The sequence below is a fragment of the Asterias rubens genome, chromosome 22 (genome assembly GCF_902459465.1).
Source record: "Asterias rubens chromosome 22, eAstRub1.3, whole genome shotgun sequence".
NCBI classification, from domain to species: domain Eukaryota; kingdom Metazoa; phylum Echinodermata; class Asteroidea; order Forcipulatida; family Asteriidae; genus Asterias; species Asterias rubens.
Window position 1 is genome coordinate 8,247,330 of NC_047083.1, and position 25,177 is coordinate 8,272,506.

At 38.2% G+C, this 25,177-nt stretch overlaps 1 protein-coding gene across 2 annotated transcripts in view; it reads left to right on the plus strand.

Annotated features, from left to right (window-relative positions):
* LOC117305118 (DNA polymerase delta catalytic subunit-like) overlaps positions 1 to 22,885 on the plus strand; it is a 30,895-nt gene extending 8,010 nt beyond the window's left edge. Inside the window, exons 11-24 of one of the 2 annotated variants that reach the window (XM_033789874.1) lie at positions 1,254 to 1,342; positions 1,862 to 1,972; positions 2,304 to 2,417; positions 2,963 to 3,110; positions 3,968 to 4,063; positions 4,909 to 5,046; positions 6,148 to 6,320; positions 6,896 to 7,048; positions 8,011 to 8,113; positions 8,669 to 8,801; positions 9,294 to 9,463; positions 12,494 to 12,591; positions 13,526 to 13,635; positions 22,858 to 22,885. In XM_033789874.1, the coding sequence (XP_033645765.1) occupies positions 1,254 to 1,342; positions 1,862 to 1,972; positions 2,304 to 2,417; positions 2,963 to 3,110; positions 3,968 to 4,063; positions 4,909 to 5,046; positions 6,148 to 6,320; positions 6,896 to 7,048; positions 8,011 to 8,113; positions 8,669 to 8,801; positions 9,294 to 9,463; positions 12,494 to 12,591; positions 13,526 to 13,622 (1,623 nt within the window). In that variant the 3' untranslated portion in view covers positions 13,623 to 13,635; positions 22,858 to 22,885. Of the gene's footprint in view, positions 1 to 1,253; positions 1,343 to 1,861; positions 1,973 to 2,303; positions 2,418 to 2,962; positions 3,111 to 3,967; positions 4,064 to 4,908; positions 5,047 to 6,147; positions 6,321 to 6,895; positions 7,049 to 8,010; positions 8,114 to 8,668; positions 8,802 to 9,293; positions 9,464 to 12,493; positions 12,592 to 13,525; positions 14,552 to 22,857 lie in introns of those variants that run through there. The other variant, XM_033789873.1, reaches the window with a different exon arrangement.
* Positions 22,886 to 25,177: the final 2,292 nt, after the last annotated feature.

The following is a 25,177-nucleotide window of genomic DNA, read 5'->3' on the forward strand; positions in this document are numbered from 1 at the left end:
GCTAAAACACCCTGTTTCTCTTTCCGAGGCTTATCCTTGGGAAAATCGATTGCTCCAGTCATAACTTACGGAGGCAAGTTATGAAGTGTCATGGCCTAGCGGTTAAGCTTGGGCGATATCGATTTATTTTATTCACGTAATATCGCCGACAATATATCATGATGTTCGATATAATCGCGATTAATGAAATTTGACATCATCAGTCTTCAAACTCCAAGAGAAAGTTGTAGAAGAGACAGTCATAGCTTAAGAGAGGTGTTCTAATGACCTATTCTTCTGCTTTTACTCCAAACCTATGGGGTGCAAGATGTTTCAGCTAGCAAATACATCGCGATATTTAATCGATATTGCGATATATCGCGATATATCGATATTTCGATTAAAACCAAATCCATCCGATATCGAAATCGTTTCCAAATTAATATCGCGATATTCGATAATATCGTTATATCGCCCAAGCTTACTAGTGGTTAAGATCACTGGATTCGAGCTCTGGTGTTTCTGATCAGCAAAGCGTAAGTTCGAGTCCCAGGCGTGACACCTGTGTCCTAAGCAAGACACTTAACCATGATGCTTCGTCCTTCGAAAGGGGATGTAAAGCTGTTGGTCCCGTGTGTTGTGTAACGCACGTAATTATTGAAAAGAGAGGGGGTTCGTCCCGGTGTTCCTGATCGAGTCAGCAGCATCTTGTGCCACAGCTCCTTGTAAACCATTACATGGTGCTATGTTAAAGGAGAACGTCTCATAATTCAAACGTAGTACCAAATACCTTGCAGGAAAATACTGTATGTTGAAGCACCTTGTATGAGCGCTACATTGTGTCTATAAGAAGCCACTATTATTATTGTTATTAAAGACACTGGACACTATTGGTTATTGTCAAAGACCAGTCTGTTCACTTGGTGTATCTCAACATATGCATAAAATAACAAACCAGTGAAAATTTGAGCTAAATTGATCATCGAAGTTGCGAGAAAAAAAACACCCTTGTCACAAGAAGTTGTGTGCTTTCAGATTGATTTTGAGACCCCAAAATCTAATTCTGAGGTCTCGAAATCAAATTGGTGGAAAATTGTTTCTTTCTCGAGAACTACATTATTTCAGAGAGAGCCATTTCTCACAATGTTTTAATACTATCAACCTCTCCCCCTTGCTCATTTCCAAGTAATGTTTTATACTAATAATTATTTTGAGTAATTACCAACAGTGTCCACTGCCTTTAAGTTTAACTGTACCCCTATTTTCTTACTTAGGCCAAGGAACAAGACCTCGTCATGCCCGCTCATAAGATAGAGGCAGGTGAAGATTACACTGGTGGCTACGTAATCGAACCCAAAAGAGCGTAAGTCAATCTAAGTCGGCTTTCGTGCAAAAGTTCTGTGATAAATTTACTATTTCCTCACAAAGGTGCCCTTAAAAAAAAAATGCTAATGAGAATGACGACATTGTAGTCAAGTTAGTTGATTCAGGTGACTGGTGCAGGACGCCGGCCACAAGCTTTTTGCGTGTGGAAATAGTCTGATTCTTGGCGTTGTAACAGAAGAGCGAAAATGGAGCAAAATTTGTTCTCAGGTTTCACGAAGAGCTACCTTTGTCTGTGTGCGCGTGATCACGTGACACTGTATTAAGCCGAATAAGAATTAGTTAGTCAATGGAGAGGTTAAATTTATACAGAATCATATGAGAGGTTTTTAACTCCACACCAAGGCTTTAGGGTTGCAAATTTTGTAGTTTTAAACGTAAAATGTAAATCTCAATTAAGGGTTTGGACCTACATGTAAGTGGCTCTTCGTGAAAATGGTGACGAATGTGTACCGATTAATCATTTTTGTTCAAAGTTTGTATCTTCTTTTTTTTGCAGGTATTACAAGACGCCGATCGCCACGTTGGATTTCTCATCCCTATATCCCTCCATTATGCAAGCTCATAATCTTTGCTACACCTCGTTGTTATCACCAAGCCAACGAGAAAAGTAAGTTTATCTTCACAAAACACATTCTTGGTATTTCTGTCCTCGCAACCATAAGACGCTTTCCACTCTTTATCATTATAATTAAGTATTATTCATAAATACCCTACCCCTTTCATAAAAAAAATTTGTTTGCCTTGTAGCCGCAGGGGAGAATAAGTCTTGTTGATAAATGGGTGAGTTACCATTGATGGCATTGTGAACTATTTTGATTTTTTTTAATTTCCATCTCCTTTTGACAGAAACCACTCTTACTTGTTAGTCTAACAGACCACAAAATATGAAGGTGGCTTTTTTTCTTGAAAGACGTTAAACTTCATTTTTTAAAATTCAGGATGACGGCAGATCAGTTCATCAAGACACCTTCAGGGAACTACTTTGTCAAGAGTAGCATCAGGAAAGGCATCTTGCCCGAGATTCTTGGTGATCTACTCGGCGCAAGGAAAAGGTAAGAAAAGGACTCAAGATCTTGTTTTTCTGATCAGCAGAGTGTGGGTTCGAGTCCTGGTCTTGACATGGTGTGTTGTGGCCGAGTGGTTTAGCACACTGGACTCAAGCTCTGGTGTTTCTGATCAGCAGAGTGTGGGTTCGAGTCCTGGTCTTGACATGGTGTGTTGTGGCTGAGTGGTTTAGCACACTGGACTTGAGCTCCGATGTTTCTGATCAGCAGAGTGTGGGTTCGAATCCTGGTCTTGATATGGTGTGTTGTGGCCGAGTGGTTTAGCACACTGGACTCGAGTTATTGTGTCCTTAACCATTCCCGTCAAATAACCTGTTTTTCCGCAAATTATTATTTTTTGTTGACGGACTTACGGCACTGTTTTTGAACACCCGAAAAAACTTTTTCTTCAAAATCTTTTGACAGCTGGACATCTGACATTTTTATCCACCTGGACTTTCCATTGTGTGGCATGCACAAGTTATCAGGAACAATTGTTTTCCCAAATCCAAACCAATATTTTGCGAACTCATCTTTTGTTTTTCCTCCTTCAGAGCTAAGGCTGACTTGAAGAAGGAGACGGACCCCTTGAAGAAAAAGGTTTTAGACGGTCGCCAGTTGGCACTAAAAGTCAGTGCTAACTCGGTATACGGCTTCACTGGTGCCCAGGTTGGGAAACTACCGTGCCTAGAAATCTCACAGGTAAGCTGAACTTTACAGCATCAAGTATGTTAAAGACACTGGACACCGTTGGTAATTGTCAAAGACCAGTCTTCTCACTTGGTGTATCTCAACGTATGCATAAAATAACAAACTTGTGAAAATTTGAGCTCAATCGGTCGTCGAACTTGCGAGATAATAATGAAAGAAAAAACATCCTTGTCACACAAAGTTGTGTGCTTTCAGATGCTTGATTTCGAGACCTCAAATTCTAAATCTGAGGTCTCAAAATCAAATTCGTGGAAAATTACTTCTTTCTCGAAAACTATGGCACTTCAGAGGGAGCCGTTTCTCACAATGTTTTATACCATCAACCTCTCCCCATTACTTGCTACCAAGAAAGGTTTTATGCTAATAATTATTTTGAGTAATTACCAAAAGTGTCCACTGCCTTTAAAACCAGCGCAATTTTTCTGGTTTTGATCAATTGGACACTGCATCCCCAATGATGTTCCGGCAGAGTTGTCCCCAGATCTCCCTGTCCCTCATGTATACAGATACTTTATCTGCTGTCACAAATCCAGTTTCCCTTCTTTGTCTACATAAGTTGGGTGACCTCAGCCTCTTTGGGCTTGACCTTGCTTGAGGACATCTCCCTCGCTGGAAGCTCACGGTGGCGAAAGCAGTGCCCTTTTAATGATGGATTTGATACTGTACCCCAAACAACGATTTTTTAGCATGAGGCCATGCTAACCAATTTTATCAGAGTCCAAAATATTCATTATCTTTTTATTATTGGTTTTGAATGGCCAGAAATTCCTAGCTTACTATCAAAGTCCATAGTTTTGTCTACAATAATTAAAAAAAATTAAGCATAACTGAATTTTTTTTAATTTCAGAGCGTGACAGCTTTCGGCCGAATGATGATTGAAAAGACGAAACAGCTCGTTGAAGATTCGTATAATATAGCAAAAGGATATAAGCATGACGCAGAGGTAAGAACAAACATTTGAGTTAATTTTCTTTTGCGAAAAATCATTAGTGTAAAAATGTTGTATTTCGTAATGGTGTGAAGCACTTATTAAACAAGCATTCTTTCCTGCTTATCTGAAAAAAACTGAATGAAACAAATTGACCATTTCTGAGAGAAGTTATGCCTGTTTTACCTAAAGCACTGATGTTTGTAGCTGTCCATGGAATGCTCGACTGAATCTGAATGAGTAAGTAGCAAAGGGTTTAAAAGGTCATTCCATGGACATCTTGCAAACTTAGTCCTTTATTAAAATAGACAATAGTGGGGTGTCATGGCCGAGCGGTTAAGAGCACCGAATTCAAGCTCTGCTGATTCTGCTCAGCAGAGTGTGGGTTCGAATCCCGGTCGTGACACTTGTGTCCCTGAGCAAGACACTTAACTATTATTGCTTCTCTCCACCCAGGGGTAAATGGGGACCTGTGAGGGCAGAAATGGTTTTTGTGATTGATTTAGCCGAGTAGCGCATTTGTTGCACGAGGCTGTATACTCCCCAGGGAGCTGAGATGGTTTAAGGAGAGAATTAAGGCCCAGTGACCAGTGACCAAAAAAGCGCTTTGAGACACCCATTCGGGAGTGAAAAAGCGCTATATAAACTCAAATGCTAATTCCTCTTAGGAATGATCAATTTCTTTCATTCTTTTTTTTCTAATCTGCAGGAGAGAGTGCATGTTAAATATATGTTTTATTGAACTTTTGAGTGTTATGTGTTAGTTTTGTTTTGAAATCATAAATCTTCGTCAACTTCTTTTTGGCTCACCCTGTACTGTTTTTATTATCAAAATGTGAAATCTGTCTTTTCTTGTATAGGTGATATATGGCGACACTGATTCCGTGATGGTGCGGTTTGGAGTGGACACCGTAGCCGAGAGCATGGCGTTAGGAAAAGAAGCGGCTCTTATGATATCTGATACCTTCCAAAAACCTATCAAACTAGAATTTGAAAAGGTGAGTCCAAGGGGGTAGGGTGGGGAGTGGTTTGTGGGATAGCTGGTGAACCACAGTAAAGGCCGAGTTATAGTCGGTCGCGCGATGGTCGGGCGTCGGAAATATTGACGCACGATCATAAAAAGACACGGTTTTTAGGCCTTAGTCTTAGGATTGCGCGCAAGATTTCCGTCGCGCAACCGACTCTAAACCGGCCTTCAAGGGGTACTGAGTTGAGGTCACTTCTGATTTTGTCGTCCAGAGCATTTGGACTCGAGCTCAGGAAAGTGTGGGCTCTTGAGCTGAATGGTTTTGTGGTTGAGCGCTCAAGAGCACCAAGCTCAAGCTTTGGTGTTCCAGATAAGCACAGTGTGGGTTCGAATCCCAGTCTTGACAACTTTGTCCATAAAGCCAGTGGACACTTTTTGTACAGAAAAAGAAAAATTGAAGTTCACAGATTTACAAATAACTTACAGGGTTTACAGAAGGTAATGGTGAAAGACTTCTCTTGAAATATTATTCCATGAAATGCTTTACTTTTTGAGAAAACATTAAAACAATATCAATTCTCGCTATCGAGAATTACGGATTTATTTTAAACACATGTCATGACGCGGCGAAACATGCGGTAACAAGGGTGGGTTTTCCCGTTATTTTCTCCCCACTCCGATGACCGATTGAGCTTAAATTTTCACAGGTTTGTTATTTTAGATAAAAGTTGTGATACACGAAGTGTGGGCCTTGGACATTACTGTTACCGAAAGTGTCCAATGGCTTTAAACAAGACACTTAACTATTTTTGCTTCATCCTTCAAATGGGACATAACGCCATAGGTTCTGTGTTTTGTGTAAAGCTCTCAATGGTTTGCACATCCATTATCTGTACATCATCTGTCAAAGTTTGTTCAGGAAAGAAATTTTGTTCTGCAAAATTTGGGACATGCAATTTTAACTCCCATAATTTCCCTTTTTATTTCAAGAGAAACGTTTTCAAAAAGGTGAGAGTTTTATTCAAATTTAACTATAGAGAAAAGCCTTTTCATCTTATATTGAAATAAATGCTCGATTTAAGCTGTACAAAATGTCTTTCAAAATTGATTTTATTTGTTGTCTACATCTTAGGTTTATTTTCCGTATCTACTGATCAACAAAAAACGTTACGCGGGTCTGTACTACTCGCGACCAGACACCTACGACAAGATGGACTGTAAAGGTATCGAGACGGTACGCAGGGACAACTGCCCTCTGGTGGCCAACTTAATCAACTCTTGCCTACTCAAGATCCTTATTGACAGGTGGGTGCATGGAAACCATAGTTTCTTCCCTTCATCCGGGCGTGAAAAAGCTTAGAAAGTATTGTTATTATTCATGGTTAATTTATTAAAACACTAGAATACAGTGGCTATAAGCCGAAATGTACAGTTTACAAAATAGTCATTAAAAATATTACTATATTAAAATTTACAAAAATGAAACATCAAAAATGAAATATCAAGTAACGGGTTACCGGTCTCAATAATGTGAATCCCAAAGCATTTTGGTGGGCTGGTGATGCTTAGTAAAAATCTCTCTTGGTTACCAGCCAAAATGCCATATTATTTATTAGTCAATTAGTTTCTATTTGTAAATTTTTCTTTGTTCAATTCCAAATCATTTAAAATTTGCACATATCAGTTGCCCTTGTGCAATATTATTTGATATCTGAAATGAAAAGTTGCACCCCCTTAAGAAATCCAAGTTTCTGAAATACAAGAGATACAAGAAATACAAGTTGTGATACACAAAGTGTGGGCCTTTGGACAATACTGTTTACCGATGTTGTGCGATTGCTTTAACAACTTTTTTAATCTTTTGTCGGTCTCTCCTGTAGGGATCCTGATGGTGCGGTAGGCTTCGCAAAGCAGACGATTTCCGACCTGCTTTGTAATCGCGTCGATATTTCCCAGCTCGTAATTACGAAGGAGTTGACTAAGACGGGAGAGGAGTATGCAGGGAAGCAGGCCCATGTGGAACTGGCTGCGAGGTGAGTGTAATCGTTAACTATCAAGAAACATTTCAAAATCCAACTCAAGTTTTATTTGGTTCTGTTGGTCAGAGATCTGCACTACGAAACCGATCACGCTTGTTATAATAATAATAATATACCGTTTTTATATAGCAGTTTTCACTCCCGAGGGGTGTCTCAAAGCACTTTCGACATTTCTACCCCTGGTCACTGGGCCTTAAATCATTCCTTAAACCATCTCAGCTCCCTGGGGAGTATGCAGCCTGTGCGCAAAATGCGCTACTCGGCTAAACCAATCACAAGAACCATCTCTGCCCTAACAGGTACCCATTTACCCCTGGGTGGAGAGAAGCAGTTATAGTTAAGTGTCTCGCTCAGGGACACAAGTGTCACGACCGGGATTCGAACCCACACTCTGCTGAACAGAAGCATCAGAACTTGAGTTTGGTGCTCTTATCCACTCGACCACGACACCCCATGGGATCAGTCGTCAATTTCATCAAACTCTTCCTAACTTAGGATTAATCTTAGGACTTATGACGAGTTTAGTTCTGTATCCTAAGACGTTAGGACGCATTGAACCCATCCTAAGTTAGGACGTCCTATCTCGAGATAGGATTAATCCTAGCATTTTGTGAAATCAGCTGCAGGCATACCACCATAATCAGAGTCCAACAGTTTGGGTGTTGAGTTACTGTATGGTGTTGGATTGAGGACTGCACTAGTAAACTGATCATGCTTTACATGGGATCAGGCATACCACCATAATCAGAGTCCAACAGTTTGGGTGTTGAGTTACTGTATGGTGTTAGACTGAGGACTGCACTAGTAAACTGATCATGCTTTACATGGGATCAGGCATACCACCATAATCAGAGTCCAACAGTTTGGGTGTTGAGTTACTGTATGGTGTTAGACTGTGAGCTGCGTTAGTAAACTGATTAAGCTTTAAATGGGATTTGTTATTTCTTTCTTCTCAGAATGCGTAAGCGTGATCCAGGCAGTGCCCCTGCCCTCGGGGACAGAGTGCCTTACGTAATCATTGCAGGAGTCAAGGGAGCAGCCGCATGGGAGAAATCTGAGGTAAGAGCTGATAAGAGTCACAGTGAAACCAGTTATTAAAGGAACACGTTGCCTTGGATCGGACGAGTTGGTCTATAAAAAGCATTTGTAACCGTTTGTCATAAAATGCATATGGTTGGAAATATGTTTTAAAAGTAAAATACAATGATCCACACAAGTTTGCCTCGAAATTGCATGGTTTTCCTTTCAGTTTGCGAACTAACACGGTCGGCCATTTATGGGAGTCAAATTTGACTCCCATAAATGGCCGACCGTGTTAGTCGACGAGTTTAAAGGAAAACCGTGCAATTTCGAGGCATGTTTGTGTGGATTATTGTATTCTACTTTTTCAACATCTTTCTACCCTTATGCATTTTATAACAAACAGTTACAAATGCTTTTCAAAGACCAACTCGACCGATCCACGGTAACGTGTTCCTTTAAAATTCAGAGATTTGGGTTCCTGGGAAGTTCACGTCATGCAAGAAACTACTGTTTTCTAACCAACCCGTTGACAATGCTTTATCGCAGTTTGGATAAAACTCTAGATGTCTCTTCAACTTTTCTTTGTCACAGGACCCCATCTACGTGTTGGAAAACAACATCCCTATAGACACACACTACTACTTGGACAACCAGCTCAAGATGCCCTTGTTGAGAATATTTGAACCCGTAGTTGGTGAACACCGAGCGTCCAACGTTCTATTTAGTGAGTTTTATAAACAAAATAAAAATAATAATAATAACATCTAAGTCTTATATAGCACACGTATCTACCAAACAAGGTACTCAAGGCGCTGAGTATATACAAACTTTCAGAAAGATTGCGGTGATGAATTCTGAGACCCAATTATTTAGCACCTTATAAGGGTTTACAAGGTGCTACGGCGCATACAGCCAGGAACACCAGGGCGAATCCCTTCTCTTTTTGATAAGTGCACTGGGTTCTTTTACATGCATTACACAACACATGTGACCAACGGCTTTACGTCCCATCCGAAGGACGAAGCAATGGTTAAGTGTCTTGCTTAAGGACACAAGTGTCACAAGTGTCGTTATTGTTTCCGTTATCACTGCAGTGTGATCGGCCTTAAGTATGGCCTTTTGACCCAGAAAGAGGCAGAGAAAAACTGTTCAGAGTTGAATCGTCAGGTCATTACCTTCTTTATAAATCAATTATTATTGACTTCTATTCCTTCAGAGGGAGAACACACCCTAGCCAAGACCAAAGTGACTTCCAAGATCGGCGGTCTGATGGCGTTTACAAAGAAACGAAGTACGTGCATCGGCTGCAAAACACCTCTGGAGAAAGTCAACATGGCCATCTGTAAACACTGCAAAAAAATTGAGTCCGAGATCTACCAAAAAGAGGTAGGTAGTTATTATTTGGAAAAAAAATGCAGAATTGTATTTTGACACCCCCCCCCCCCCCTCCAATTAAAGGCACTGTATGGACACAATTGGTAATTGCCGAACCAGTATTTTCACTTGGTGTATGCATAAAACCTTTGAAAATTTGACTCAGACCAATTGGTCATCAAAGTTGCCTGAAAATAATGAAAGATAACAAATTTTTCTTCATTATTCTCTTTCAACTTTGATAACCAAAAATTAGTTAAAATTTTCACAGATTTGTTTTTTTATGTAAACATTATGTTGGAATAAACCAAGTGAGAATAATGGGCCCAAATTTCATAGAGCTGCTTACGCATTATTGCTTATAACTCTCTGCTAAGCAGAAATGAGCAGGAAATGTGACATGGTAGTTTAGCTGGTAACCTTATTCTGGTAAACATAACTTTGTTTTGCTTAACTTCTTTTTGTGCTTAAGCAACTCTATGAAACTTGGCGCAGGTCCTTCTTAAACAAATTTGTTCTGTTTTCAGATGCCTCAAAAGGCTTCAGGGTTTTCAGTTTTTTCAGTTTTTCAGATTCAGAGGTTTTATTGAGAAGTGATGTACATTTACCTTTCATGCATATTCCCACAGATTCTACAGATTTCTCTATTTTTTTCTCTCTAAGAAATTCCAGTTGTCAACATTGTATTGTTTGTTTTATTTTCAGTGACATGTAACCCTCACTACTGCTTGCTTTCACTTTCCTATTTTGATATCTTTGGCGTGATCTGTTTATTTGTTACAAGGGTCACCGAATCTCTCATATTTTCATTTCTATTTGTGCTTTCAAATCATCAAGCTATTATCTTTATCCCCATGTGTTGACAAATGTGTTTATTTGTCTACCTTTTTCCATTGAATGTGCATTACTTCACTTGCCATTTTGTAAATATTATGTCAACCTTGTCGTGATTTTGGTCTTGATATTGCATTATTGTATTTACTGATTGTCACAAATACTCCACTGAATTTTATTTTACATTGTATCTGTGTATTTACCATTGCTTCCATTGAATGGGAGACTTTCTGGGACGATAGAGGGCAGCAGACTTACCGGGTAAATCCATTGTTCTCAGAATTATGCGCATGTTCAGAACTACGTAAACAATGGAAATTTACCCGGTATGTCTGCTGCCGCCTAGCGTTGGAAAGTCTCCTATTGCATCTGCTTGTATTTAATATTGCTATAATTTTGTATTTAATCTGTGTATTTACCATTGCTTCGTTTTGAATTCAATTGTATCTGTGCATTGACCTTGGCTTCCATATTGAATTTAATCTGTGTATTTACCATTGCTTCGTTTTGAATTCAATTGTATCTGTGCATTGACTTTGGCTTCCATATTGAATTTAATCTTTGTATTTACCATGTGCTTCGTTTTGAATTCAATTGTGTCTGTGCATGTACATTGGTTCCATATTGAATTTAATATATATCTCTGTATTTGCCAGTGATTTCATTTCGAATTGAATATGTGTATTTTTCCATTGCTTTCATTTTGAATTGTATCTGTGTATTTGATTGTTATCTGTATACTTACAATTTCTTTTTAATTTTGAGCATTATTTGACATTGTGACTATTTTTCTTGTGGTTGTTACCTTCAAACGCACACTTGTATATTATCGAATATTATATTTGATTGTGTTTTTTTCAATCAATTCTTTCAAACCTCATCCCTTTCTCTCTGTCCTGGGGTGGATTTCACGAAGGTAGTCCTAACTTAGGACTAGTCCTAGGCAATGCTAAGAGATAGGACCAGTCCTAAGTTAGGATAAGAGATAGGACCAGTCCTAAATTAGGATGAGTTACTGGTCCTAACTTTAACTTAGGACTGGTCCTATCTCTTAGCATTGCCTAGGACTAGTCCTACGTTAGGACTACCTTTGTGAAATCCACCCCTGATCCTCTACTTCTACTGACTTAATTGTTCACTATTATTGTGTGCTCTTTTTGTGTTTTGATATTTTTTGTACTTTACTAGTTGAATTCGAGATGCCCGTTAGGCCTAGTCATTTTATTTAAGAAATTTAGTCTATTTATATACTGAATATAAGAGATGTTGAATTTGCATCGGGGATAAAGAATATTAATTTTGTTTTTTTGTACCCATACACCGATGTGTGTTAGCAATCAAGTAACCGAGTAACATGCCTGTGATATTTTTTCACAGGACTCGGGGGAAGTACTGAGTATTCAGTGCTAACACACATCGGTGTGTTGGTAAAAAACAAAATTAATATTCTTTATCCCCGATGCAAATGTGACATAATATTCTATATCGTTGCGGTACCCGCTGCCAAAACCGAGGATTCGAGCTGCCTCTAGCTACCGGGCAATCACGGTAGTATAAGGCACTGCTCTAGAATTGCAAGGGTCGTGGGTTCGAATCCCACCCGAGTAACATGCCTGTGATATTTTTTCACAGGACTCGGGAAAGTACCGAGTATTCAGTGCTAACACACATCGGTATATACTGAGGTGTCTTGAGTGCACTGACACTGAGTGATAGATATGATTGCTGAGTGTTATATAAGAAGCCACTATATTTATTATTTTTGTGATGCACTTCCCAAATCCAGTGAAGTAGAAGTAGTTTGGTCCTTAGCCATAAGGCTTGTCAGTTCTTGCATGTGTAGGCTTACAGTAAAATTAATTTTATGTTCGGAGGTTCTTTTCACTGCGATGTTAACCGCAATTCTTGTGAAGTGAAGCCTGGTTTATAATTTCTGTGAATGCGAAGCGAATGTTGACGTCACAAATTCACAGCGAATAACTCGCAGCAGTTGAGCTGTGCTCAACTTTCTTGCAAATTCACAGCGAAAACAGAGTTGTGACGTCAAATTCACATCGAATACGCCTTGCATTCCCATGAAGTATGTACCAGGCTTTAGCCGCGGTTCACTTATAAACAGGCCTATAGTAAAATCAATCTTTAGATCTGAGTTTTTTTTTTCTTTTGTGATGTTAACTTTGTTTCTTGAAATGATTTTGTCTCTGGAAGGTTATTTACCTGAGTGTGTTGGAGGAGAAGTTTGGTCGTCTGTGGACCCAGTGCCAACGATGTCAAGGGAGTCTGCATGAAGAGATTCTATGCACAAGGTAAAGACAAGGGCCCAATTTCATAGAACTGCTTGAAGCAAACGCACAACATCGTTAAACAGTATTGTCCAAAGGCCCACAATTCGTGTATCACAACTTAAAATAACAAACCTGTGAAAATTTAGGCTCAATCGGTCATCGGAGTCGGGAGAAAATAACGGGAAAACCCACCCTTGTTTCCGCACGTTTCGCCTTGTCATGACATGTGTTTAAAATAAATCCGTTATTCTCGATATCGAGAATTGTTTTAATGTTTCCACAAAAAGTAAAGCATTTCATGGAATAATATTTCAAGGGAAGTCTTTCACCGTAACCTTCTGTAAACCCTGTAAGTTATTTGTAAATCTGTGAACTTTTAATTTTTGTTCTGTTTAGAAAGAGTCCAATGGCTTTACTAGTCGATTTTTGTGAAATTGTTTTACTCATTTCACAAAAACCATAACACCTCGGCAAGTAATATTTTATGGGAATCTTTCTACCGTCATTATCTTTTAAAGATGCTATATGTCAGATTTTTGGCCCCAAACATTAAAAAATAGATTTTTTTGAGTGAATGGTATTTCAAAGAGTATCACCCGCTCTAACGAAAAAAAGTTTAACTTTTACTTTTAATGGTCAGGAACCATGACGAAAATTTAAAACGTGTCTTATAAAAATTAATCACGTGATATATTGTCGGGATCCCGACAAAAACTAATTTTGAGCACTTTATTTCATTACTACTAATAATTGGCGGACTTTTTTGAGCAATGGCTCAAATGAAAGCTTGTAACTTCCTGGATCCCCATCAAAATACCTTTTAAATCAAAATTTTTGGGTCAAATCGGCAGCATCTTTAACCATGTAAGTTTAATGTAAATCTGTGGTTGTTGTGTTTTGTGTTATTCAAAAAGTATGGAAACACCTTTAACTGCCTATTTTTTCTTCTCAACAGTCGAGATTGTCCGATCTTCTACATGAGGAAGAAAGTGCAGAAGGATCTGGGAGACCAAGATGCAATCGTCCAGCGATTTGGCAACCCAGCCTGGTGAGGGACGACCCAGGGTGAGCTATCAACAATAACAACAACAAACAACAACAACAACAAACAACAACAATAATAGCAAGACAAGTTCTCAAAAGAAGATAATCTACCCAGCCATGTCCTGCGCTGACATTGTTCGGTCTGGAGTTTTTTCGATATCTCAAAAACGTGACTTCTTATTGAAATGAAATTTTCACTGGTTATAATTTTTATAGTATACAATTGCATTTATGTAGGATTAAAACAATTGAACAGTTCCTTTTGGTAGAAAAAAAATGCTGGCAACGAATTTGAGTACAACGCTTCGACCCAAACCATTTAGTACCATTCCTTATCAAAAAATAATGGTCTATAATTGCCCGTAAAGATAAAGGCCCTTTTAAGTTGTCATAGCGCCCTCTGTTGGCTGATTCTAACCATCCAAAATGACTTCTGGTTGTGAAGACAGATAACTACCAACTCTCCTTGATTCTAACATGACCAGCGCCTTTAAACCACAAACTTCTCTCGTTCATTTTCACATCGTGTCAATTTCTGTTCTGAGAAACGAGCAGTTTTAGTTTAGTTGCGCTTCCGGAAAAACCACGCTGGTATTATTCAGTAGGACTGGTATGAACATCTTTCAAAGAAATTCTTTTGTCTTAATTTTCGTTTATGTAACAAAGGAAGGAGTACTTTCGCTACCAGTTTGGTTTGGGAAGGGCTGTTCTTTTTAAAAAGCACAGGGACTGTCGTCAGTGACTGTCAAAGGCTAGTATCAACACTTTATCTGACTCATATCAACATTTTTAGTTGACACAAGATACCTGCGAAAGTCGAACCTCAATCGATCATTGGAGTCATGAGAAACTAGTGAAAACCTCATTACTCATTTAAGTCAGCGTGGACAAGTGGTTAGACTGCAGGACTTGTAATCACATGGTTGTGAGTTCGAACCCCCCCCCCCCCCAGCTTCCTGCTAATTTCACGATGACTAGAATAAATATTGTTGTCTAGTTACTGAATCACAATTTCTTGATTTGTGCAATTCATTATCATAGACTTGTGGAAGTTTGCCGAGTTCCCTTGATGGGAAGATCATCATAAAAAAAAAAAAAAATGGTTTCGCCTTCACTTTTTTCAAACATCGGATTTCAAACTCGCGAGATCAAAGCTATAAAGTCGGCGATGGAATACACAGAGACGACAGCCTCTGTTGCCCTGGTCTTGGCCTTTGTGCCCCTTCAAAGGTTTCTCCCTGCAAGAGTTTGAAATGGATGTGCCCTTTTGCAAAAGGAATTTCTTTGCCCTCTCAAAAAAGGAGAGGCTCTGCCCTCTCAAAAGTGAAATTACAGCTTTGGAATTTCACAAAGGCCATGGTCCCGATTGCCCTTGTCTTGCCTTGGTGCTCTTTTGAAGGGGGCACCGAGGTTTCTCATAGACTGCAAGAGTTTCCAATGGAAGTGCCCTTTTGGAAAAGGAATTGCTTTGCCCTCTCAGAAGTGAAATTCCAGCCTTCTTGTTCGGAAAACTTGGCAAAGCGTTTAAAGTTGGAATTAAAAGTTCAAATAATTTATATCCGCCTCGCTTGTGTAAAAACAATGCTTTTAAAGGAACACGTTGCCTTGGATCGGACGAGTTGGTCGATAAAAAGCATTTGTAATCGTTTGTTATAAAATGCATATGGGTAGAAAGATGTGAAAGTAGAATACAATGATCCACACAAACATGCCTCTAAATTGCGTGTTTTTCCTTTTACTTTGCGAACTAACATGGTCAGCCATTTAGACTCCCATAAAATGGCTGACCGTGTTAGTCGAAGAGGTAAAGGGATACGTGCAACTTCGAGGCATGTTTGTGTGGATCATTGTATTCTACTTTTACAACATCTTTCTACCCATATGCATTTTATAACAAACGGTTACAAATGCTTTTCAAAGAGCAACTCGACCGATCCAAGGCAACGTGTTCCTTTAAGCTTGTAAATTCATGCACTCTCCCCAACATGGCAGCCCTTCCAGCTAATTGCTTTATCACTAAGGAAACAAACCAAAAATTGGTTAACCGTCCAGAGGTCAGCATCTTAGTTTTTACTCCTGTTTTTTTTTTTTTTTTTCAAAGTTGACTTTCTCTTCCTGTAAAATTGGCAAAGCATTTTGGAAAGGGAAATGGCTGCCAAATTTAAATACCAATCTGGCATTCATACAAACATTGATTTAGCCTCCGATTATAAAGTTCATGAACGAATCTTTAATTTAACAGCCCCCGCAAGTTTAATTATATCGAAGTGCAGGGTAGGTATTACATATATATTTTGTTTGCGTTAACACCATGTGTGTATCTACTTGCCAGGTAGAGTTTGTTCTTAGAGAACCGTCTTGCTTGTTTCTACTACCGCAAAGTAGATGTTCGGGGGTTCGGGAGACTTCTCAGTTCTGAAAAGAACTGTCCTGCTTTTTTAACTCTAAGAACAAACTCTACCTTGCAAGTAGATACACACATGGTGTTACCGCAAACCAAATATATATTGATACCTCACCATGCAATGCCTCAAATCCTTTATGTCGTTTACACTTATCAAAAACAGTTATTTTCTCTTTTGTTAGGGTGACTGAGGAAGGATTCTAGTAAATCACTTAAAGGCAATGAATACGGTCCTACTACTTGCCGTCAACTCGCCGTCAACTCACTTGCGCCGTCAACTCCTCCAATATACATTTAAAATCCACAAAAGAAGCATAGAACTGTAAAGTGTCAGCTCAAAGAGCATTCGCGTAAGTTTTAGGTCATATTTCGGAATAAAAATTGATTTTTTTTCTCGTGAAAAGAAATTCTCGAAGCCAAAAAACTGTCGGCCGCCATCTTGCTTTTTTCACAATGATTAGTCTTGGCCCAAGATGTCAATGATTGGTACTTTTTTTTTATCAACGCAAAGTCGTTTTTGTGAATGAATTTGTACCGAAAACCATGAGAAATATGTAGTTTAGCCCAGACTTAACACTTCCGTGCCCCCTTTTTATAGATTTTTCATGTAAATTTAATGAGTTGACGGCACGAAAATGAGTTGACGGCGAGTTGACGGCAATTCGGCGAGTTGACGGCAAGTAGTAGGACCGATGAATACCTTAGGTTTTTGGGAATGATTCGATTGTTTTAATCCTATATAAATAGAGACGTAGGTTTACAATAAAACTGACCTGTGAACATTTCAAAAGGTGGTAGTGTTTTTTGAGATATTGCGGAAGCTCCAACGAAAATAATGTCAAAGCAGAAAGAGTAAATTTAGAAGTATTAAAGGATTTGGGTACTTTTTCAAAATGTCAATAGATTTACATTAAACTTACAGGGTTTGAAGATAATGATAGTGGAAAGCTTCCCTTCAAATATTACTTACTGAGGTGCTGTAGTTTTTGAGAAATGAGTAAAACAATGTCATGAAAATACGTTTGTAAATGATTAAAATAATTTTCGTCTCATGAGACGAAAATTATTTACATGACATTGTTTTACTCATTTCCCCAAAACTACAGCACCTCAGCAAATAACATGTTCAGGGAAGCTTTCTACTATCATTATCTTCACACTGTAAGTTTAGTGTAAATCTGTAGACATTGTGTTTTTTGTCCAACAAAAGTTACCCTTTAATGCGGTAAGGCTTTATATTCAAACTTTTGTGGGGAAAAAGTACTCACATATTTTTAGATAACTGTATGTACTTAGAAGTGAAATGTGTCTCAGAATGCTTTATACTATTGTATACTGCTGTAGGGGTCGAACCAAAAGCTTGTACTGGCATTAAAGGAAGACTTTGCCTTGGATCGGACGAGTTGGTCTATAAAAAGCGTTTATAACCGGTTTTTTATAAAATGCATATGGTTGGAAAGATGTTTTAGTAGAAAACAATGATCCACACAAGTTTGCCTCGAAATTGCGTGGCTGTCCTTATACTGTGCGAACTAACACGGTCGGCCATTTATGGGAGTAAACAATTTGACTCCCATAAATGGCTGACCGTGTTAGTCGACGAGGTAAAAGGAAAACCGTGCAATTTCGAGGCATGTTTGTGTGGATCATTGTATTCTACTTTTACAACATCTTTCTAATCATATGCATTTTATAAAGAAAACACGGTTACAAACGCTTTTCAAAGACCAACTCGAACCGATCCAAGGCAACGTTTTCCTTTAATATTGCGAGTCATTACCAAACATACCTTCCTTAAATAGCCCGTTTCAGGCCTGGAATTTCCTTTTTGAAGGGCACATCAGTTTCCCACTGGTAAGGGGCACTTCTAGGAGGCCAATTCAAATTCGTATTGGAACTTTTCAAAGGGCACCACAGCAAAAGCACAGAGCACTATGGCAATTGCTGTGAGTTATTTCGAAGCCTGCTGTTTTTGCTGTTGTACGAGCCTAATACGTTATCTTCATTTGAACCACTCGATGCCTTTTTTTGGCACTAAAATGTTGTAGCTCCAGGGTTTGTAGTTATTATTAACGTTGTTTTTCTTTCAAACAAACAAGCATACTTTTTTGTGGACGAATTTACTCTAACTAAAACAAAAACATTATCTTTATATTTTATTAGTTCCTGTTAGCCCACTTTGTAAAGAAAACAAAATTCATTTATTATTATTTTATTGTGTAGGATTTTAAGGGAAGGTACAGGTTTGGTAATTACTCAAAACAAATATTAACTTACAAACTGATTTGGTAACGAGCATTGGAGAGCTGTTGATAGTATAAAACATTGTGGGAAACGACTCCCTCTGAAGTAATGCAGTTTTTGAGAAAGAGGTAATTTCTCACGAAAATAATTAAGGACTTCTAGCTAGAAATCTTTTATTCTTTATCTGAAAGCACACAAATTCGTCCAACAAGGGTGTTTTGCTCTCATCATTTTCTCGCAACTTCGATGACCGATTGAGCCCAAATTTTCACAGGCTTGTTATTTTATGCTTAATATGATGGGATACACCAAGTGAGAACACTCGTCTTTGACAATTACCATACGTGTACAGAGCCTTTAATGACCAACAGTTTTGAAGGATAATTAAAAGTTGTTGTAAAGAAACTAATAAAGAATATGTTATTTTGACTTTTCTAGATTCTCTGTTTGTTTCTTTTACCATACCACCATAACCAGAGTCCAACAGTTTGGGTGTCTAGTTACTGTATGGTGTTTGACGGAGGACTACACTAGTAAACTGATCATGCTGTACATTGGATCAGGCATACCATCATTATCAGAGTGCAACAGTTTGGGTGTCTAGTTACTGTATGGTGTTAGACTGAGGACTGCACTAGTTAACTGATCATGCTTTACATGGGATCAGGCATACCACCATAATCAGAGTCCAACAGTTTGGGTGTTGAGTTATTGTATGGTGTTCAGTGAAGAATCAACTTAGCAATTTGTTCAATGGTTTGGGTAACAAAAGTAAAACTGTTTAAAATAGTTGTCAAAATCAAGTACTTGTGGGTGTGTTCACAAGTTTCAGTCAACAAAATAATCAGTTTAACTTGAGGGTTTATCTGGTGACTACAAATAAATAAATAAGACCAGAATATAAATATATTCATGCTCAGTCGTGACACTTGTGTCCTTAAGAAAGACACTTAACCATTGCGTTGTTTGTCCTTCGGATGGGACGTGTAGCCGTAGGTCCGGTGTGTTGTGTAATGCATGTAAAAGAACCCAGTGCACTTATCGAAAATGGGAGTTCGCGCAGTGTTCCTGGTTTGATTGGCAGCATATTGCGCCACCTGTAATCCATTACATGGTGCAGTGAGGAGTAGGTCTCAATTCATTAAGTAGCTCCACATGAAAGGTGGAAATTTCATCAACAAACCTAAAATGTTGAACCTAGTCTTAGGCATTGTGTAACGATCGACTTGCAACGCCGCTTAGAGGTCCAGCTTTTCGAAAACGCCTCAGGTATAGGAAAGTAATGAGTATTTTAAGAAACAGTATTTTTTTAAGGAAGTGGACACTTGGTAATTACTCAAAATAATTGTTCGCATAAAACCTTTCTTGGTGACGAGTAATGGGGAGAGGTTGATGGTTTAAAACATTGTGAGAAACGGCTTACTCTGAAGTGCCACAGTTTTCGAGAAAGAAGTTATTTCCCACGAATTTGGTTTCGAGACTTCGAATTTAGAATTCGAGGTCTCGAAATCGCACAACTTCGTGTTTTTACAAGGGTTATTGTTCTTTCATTATTATCTCGCAACTTCGATAACCGATTGAGCTCAAATTTTCACAGGTTTGTTATTTTATGCATATGTTGAGATACTCCAACTGTGAAGACTAGTCTTTGACAGTTACCAATAGTGTCCACTGCTTTTAAAATCTGAATTCAGACTTGTTTGTAACTGCCTGTTGGACAGAGTGGCTGAATTTAGTTTGTTTGTTTTCAGATAATACATGAAGAAAGAAATATTGCTTTTAGGATGCTGTTGCTAGAAGCTCATTGGAAGTGTATAACTCCAGGGGTTATCACTAGGTGGAAATTTCATAATTTTATGTTAACATATCTAGAAATCAATTTCAAAATTTTTTTGTCAGCAGAACTCTCACACTTGTATAATTTTCTAGGAATAAATTAAAGACATTGGACACTTGGTAATTGTCAAAGACCAGTCTTCTCACTTGGTGAATCTCAACATATGCATGAAATAACAAACCTGTGAAAATGAGAGCTCAATTGGTCGTCGAAGTTGTGAGATAATAATGAAAGAAAAAACACCCTTGTCACACGAAGTTGTGTGCGTTTAGATGGTTGATTTCGAGACCTCAAGTTCTAAACTTGAGGTCTCGAAATCAAACTCGTGGAAAATCACTTCTTTCTCGAAAACTACATTACTTCAGAGGGAGCCGTTTCTCACAATGTGTTATAATATCAACCTCTCCCCATTACTCGTTACCAAGTGAGGTTTTATGCTGATAATTATTTTGAGTAATTACCAATAGTGTCCACTGCCTTTACGTTGTGTTTATATTGATACTTCTTTTTCACTGAGGATAATATTATCGGCTCCTAGGAAATCTATAACTCCAGGGGTTATCAAAATGTGGATATGTCATCATTTCAAGAAACCTAAATCGATTAGCCTATTATGCGAGGATTTACTCTCAACCCTGCCAAGAGGTCCAGCGTTTCGAAAACACTCCTTATCCTCTTCAGTATTTTAATCCTTTTGTTTTTCTCTCTTTTGTCTTTTGTTGAGGGTGGTACCGCCTGACACACGTCACGCTCGTCATTACCCTATATGGAGATATCACACCGACCAATCAGATTCATCGTACCAATTCAGTCTAAAAATCAAATGTATCCGTGCTTGCTATTGGTCAGTGTTACTTGGCGTACGTGACTCTCTTGTGTTGATTAAGGACAGTTTTTAGTTTATTTATTCATCTATTTTAAGAATAGGGTGTGATTTTAACGTGTTTATGCGAAAGATATATGGGTCTTCACAACTTATGGTAGATTTGGTGAATATTAATGTTGTAAAAAAAAGTTAGAATATTGAATATCGCACAAAAATAAGCGTAATATTTAAACGAATTGGTGAGCACATCGTATATCCTCGGTCATTCTTTTAATCAACCAATCAAATGAAGGCTAAGTTGTTGTTTATACCCCCCCCCCCTCCGCGAGACATTTGTAAAACCAGGAAAAGAATTTACATTTTGGAGATTTAAGATTTCTCTAAAAATAAGTAAACAATAAGCGCTTTTATTCAGGGCGGATCGAGGTCATTTGGGTTTTATTTTGTATTGTTTTCTTCGATCCATCCAGAAAAAAAACATCATCGGTATTTTATTGTGTTGTTTTCTTTAAGACACTGAGATTATTGCACAATTCTTCGTCATCTTATGAGTTTCCAAGGACTTACATGTCCGTTGTTTTGCGTCATACCTTCCTTGGACGACTCAACCAATCAAATGAGTCGTAAGATAACCTTTTATGATGTATCCTTACTATACCTGCCTTGCTATTGGTCGGTTCTGACTACAATAGCTGTCAACCTAGGAAGATTTCGGGATTTTGTGAACAAAAGACTTGACAGTTTCGTAAGACAATGGCCTTTTGTTGTTAGATCCAGGGAAGGCCAGTCTTTCTTGTTGGGATTAAAGCGTATGTGGTTGTTTTGAATTTCCTTGATAACATCATCCGTCTTCAATCGTGATTGTGAAGTCAACTTTGACGTCACACATTCACGGCAAGCAAAAGTCGTCGAGTTTTGAGTCCAAACTAATTATGTTAAATTTAGCGGTATTAAGAGCCGCGTTGGTTGTCTTGAACCCTGTGTTCAAAGAATGATATTCGAATGTAGAGCAAAGTTACCAGACTATACCTGACCCGGTTTGGCCATGCATCGATTCGAAAAAGCTTAAAGAAGATCTGAATGAATTTCTCTTTTCGACTCAGTAGATAACTACTCAAAATATATAATAGCATAAAAACTTACTTGGTAACAAGCAGTGGAGAGCTGTTGATAGTATACAACATTGTGAGAAAAGGCTCCCTCTGAAGTGACATAGTTTTTGAGAAAGAGGTAATTTTTAACTAACATAATATTTGAAAATAAAAAAGACTTCAGGCCTGAAGCCTTTCCTAGGCATCTGAAAGCACGCACATTTGTGTCTTTCCTTTGATTTTTTTTCTTACAACTTCGATGACCAATTGAGCCAAAATGCATACACATTTTGTGCATTGTGTTGGAATACAAAATGTGAGAACACTTGGTAAATTTTCATGAAGCTGATTAGCAGCAAGACTGCTTATCCAATTTATTTGCTAAGCAAAAACATGAGTGGGGCACCAGTCACAACAGTGTAAACTTGTAATGGATCGTTGGGTTGTAACCTGTTTTTGTTAAGCAAGATTTTCATGTGCTTAGCGAGTTTTTGTGTCTACATCCTTTATGAAATGGTTTTTGACAATTATTACTAAACGTGCATGCCTTTATTAACAACAACAACAACAACCAAAGAAAAACAACTATCTGTCAGTTATCCTTTATTCGCCCATCTTTAAAAAAAATGTGACGGTTGTTGTTCATTAACATCCCACGCAAAAACAGTTAAACAAACAGTTGTTTTTATTTTGGGGCCCCTAAAAGTTCCGTTTTCTTTCAAAACGCACAGCTGTGTTTTGTTTTGTCGTCACAATAAGCTTAGAATGGGCACAGAGGGGTGCACCAAAACACAACCATAAAAACATTTGATTTGTGTTATCTGTCCATTTACCCTCACAGGTGGTGTTAAAAACTTCGCATTTATGTTGCATACTGATGGCTTTGAGATCTGTTACATGCCAATGGGGGTGAGATTTGTATTGTATAGCTGATTGGTGATGAGTAATTATGTCCAATTGTTGATCATAATTCCTTTTGCTGCATCCAAGGACATTAGAGGTATGTAAGGGCGTGCAGCGCGGGGGCACAGACGGGCACCCCGCCCCCGGAACGGAAAAACAATTTTATCTTTTTGTGCGATCACAAACTGCACTTTCTTGTCAAAATGGATATGCCATCTTTGTTTTTTTGGGGGGAAGAGTTTTGATTTCAATTCGATAGTTTTTAACGACCAAACCATAGGAAAAAAAACATCTGACAATGTCATCAAGGGAAGCAGATTTAAAGGGGGTTCCGCCAATTACTGAACAAAGGAATAGCTAAAAATAGTTTCCAAATTTTGAATGTGTAAAATACATTTGGCAAAACGCTTCTGAATCTGTTCCAGATTGCACTTTTGCAAAACATAGTTAATTGCCTGACGTTTCGACCCTAGCAGAGTCTTTCTCGAAGGCTAAATGACAACACGACAAACATGAACAGGTAGCTAAGTGAAACACAAGCAGTGAAGTGGAAATACATGAATGGGGTTAATAATAGTAAAATAAAAATGGCTTCTTATATAATGCGCATATCTGTCACTCAGTGACACTCAAGGCGCTTCAAGACACACAGTATTTTCTTGCAAGATATGGGGACTGCATTTGAATTAAAGACACTGGACATTATTGGTAATTGTCAAAGACCAGTCTTCTCACTTGGTGTATCTAAACATATGCATAAAATAACATGTGAAAATTTGAGCTCAATCGGTCATCGAAGTTGCGAGATATGAATGAATTAGTTGTGTCAGAATGTTAACCATTGGTATTAAAGTTCCTTATAAGGATAGCCTTCGCTTCGATGCACACTGAAAGCGTTTGACGTAAATGCATTTACAATATCATAATCGCCGTCATGTTACGCCTCGACGAGCCTCAGGGTACTACAATAGACATAGGAATGTTAAACATTCTTTGTTCAATATTCTGTTGTGTTCAGCGCAGTGTAAAAAAAGGCATTTAACCTTTCGGTAAATTATTAAAGACATTGGAGACTATTAGTGATTGTCAAAGACCAGTCTTTTCACTTGCTGATCTCAACATATTATGCATAAAATAACAAACCCGTGAAAATTTGAGCTCAATCGGTCATCGAAGTTGCGAGATAACAATGAAAGAAAAACACCTTTGTCACACGAAGTGCTTTCTGATGCTTGATTTCGATACCTCAAATTCTAAATCTAAGTTATCGAAATCAAATTCGCGGAAAATTACTTCTTTCTCGAAAACTACGTCACTTCAGAATTCAGATGGAGCCGTTTTCTCACAATGTTTTGTTACTATCAACCTCTCCCCATTACTCGTGACGAAGTAAGGTTTAATGCTAATAATTATTTTGAGTAATTACTGCCTTTAAAAGTGAAATTATTCTCAAAACGCTTAATACTATATTAACCTATAGTAAGATGATATTTTCATTAGTTTTAGCATAACTTCCCTTTAAAGGCAGTGGACACTATTGGTTATTACTCAAAATATTTATTAGCATAAAACCTTTCTTGTGGACGAGTAATGGGGAGAGGTTGATGGTATAAAACATTGTGAGAAACGGCTCCCTCTGAAGTGCCATAGTTTTTGAGAAAGAAGTAACTTTCCACGAATTTGATTTCGAGACCTCAGATTAAGAACTTGAGGTCTCGAAATCAACCATCTTAACGCACCCAACTTCGCGTGAGAAGGGTGTTTTTCTTTCATTATTATCTCGCAAGTTCGATGACCGATTGAGCTCAAATGCTCACAGGTTTGTTATTTTATGCATATGTTGAGTTGCACCAACTGTGAAGGCTAGTCTTGGACAATTACCAATAGTGTCCACTGTCTTTAAAGAAAACCCATTTATCGAAAAGACATTTCCCCATTTTGATTTTTTCCCCGAAGTTTTTTTCGAAGTTCCAAACCCTGTCCTATGACTCTTCTACGTCTCTTCTGCTCATTATCAGACTAGATACATCAAGAATAATAAAACAAAATTACTTTGACAAAATGTTTATGGACGAACGGACTCGTTCTCAGGGGGATTTGGTCCTAAACAAATTCCAAGGGGGAGTTCTTCAAATAATTAATCTTTTGTTAAATCTAGAACCGATCACAACTTTTAATAAATTGCACATTAAAAAAGGAAACAAAACAACAACAATGAAACCGATTTGGTTGGAATCAGTTTGAGGGGAACTCAATTG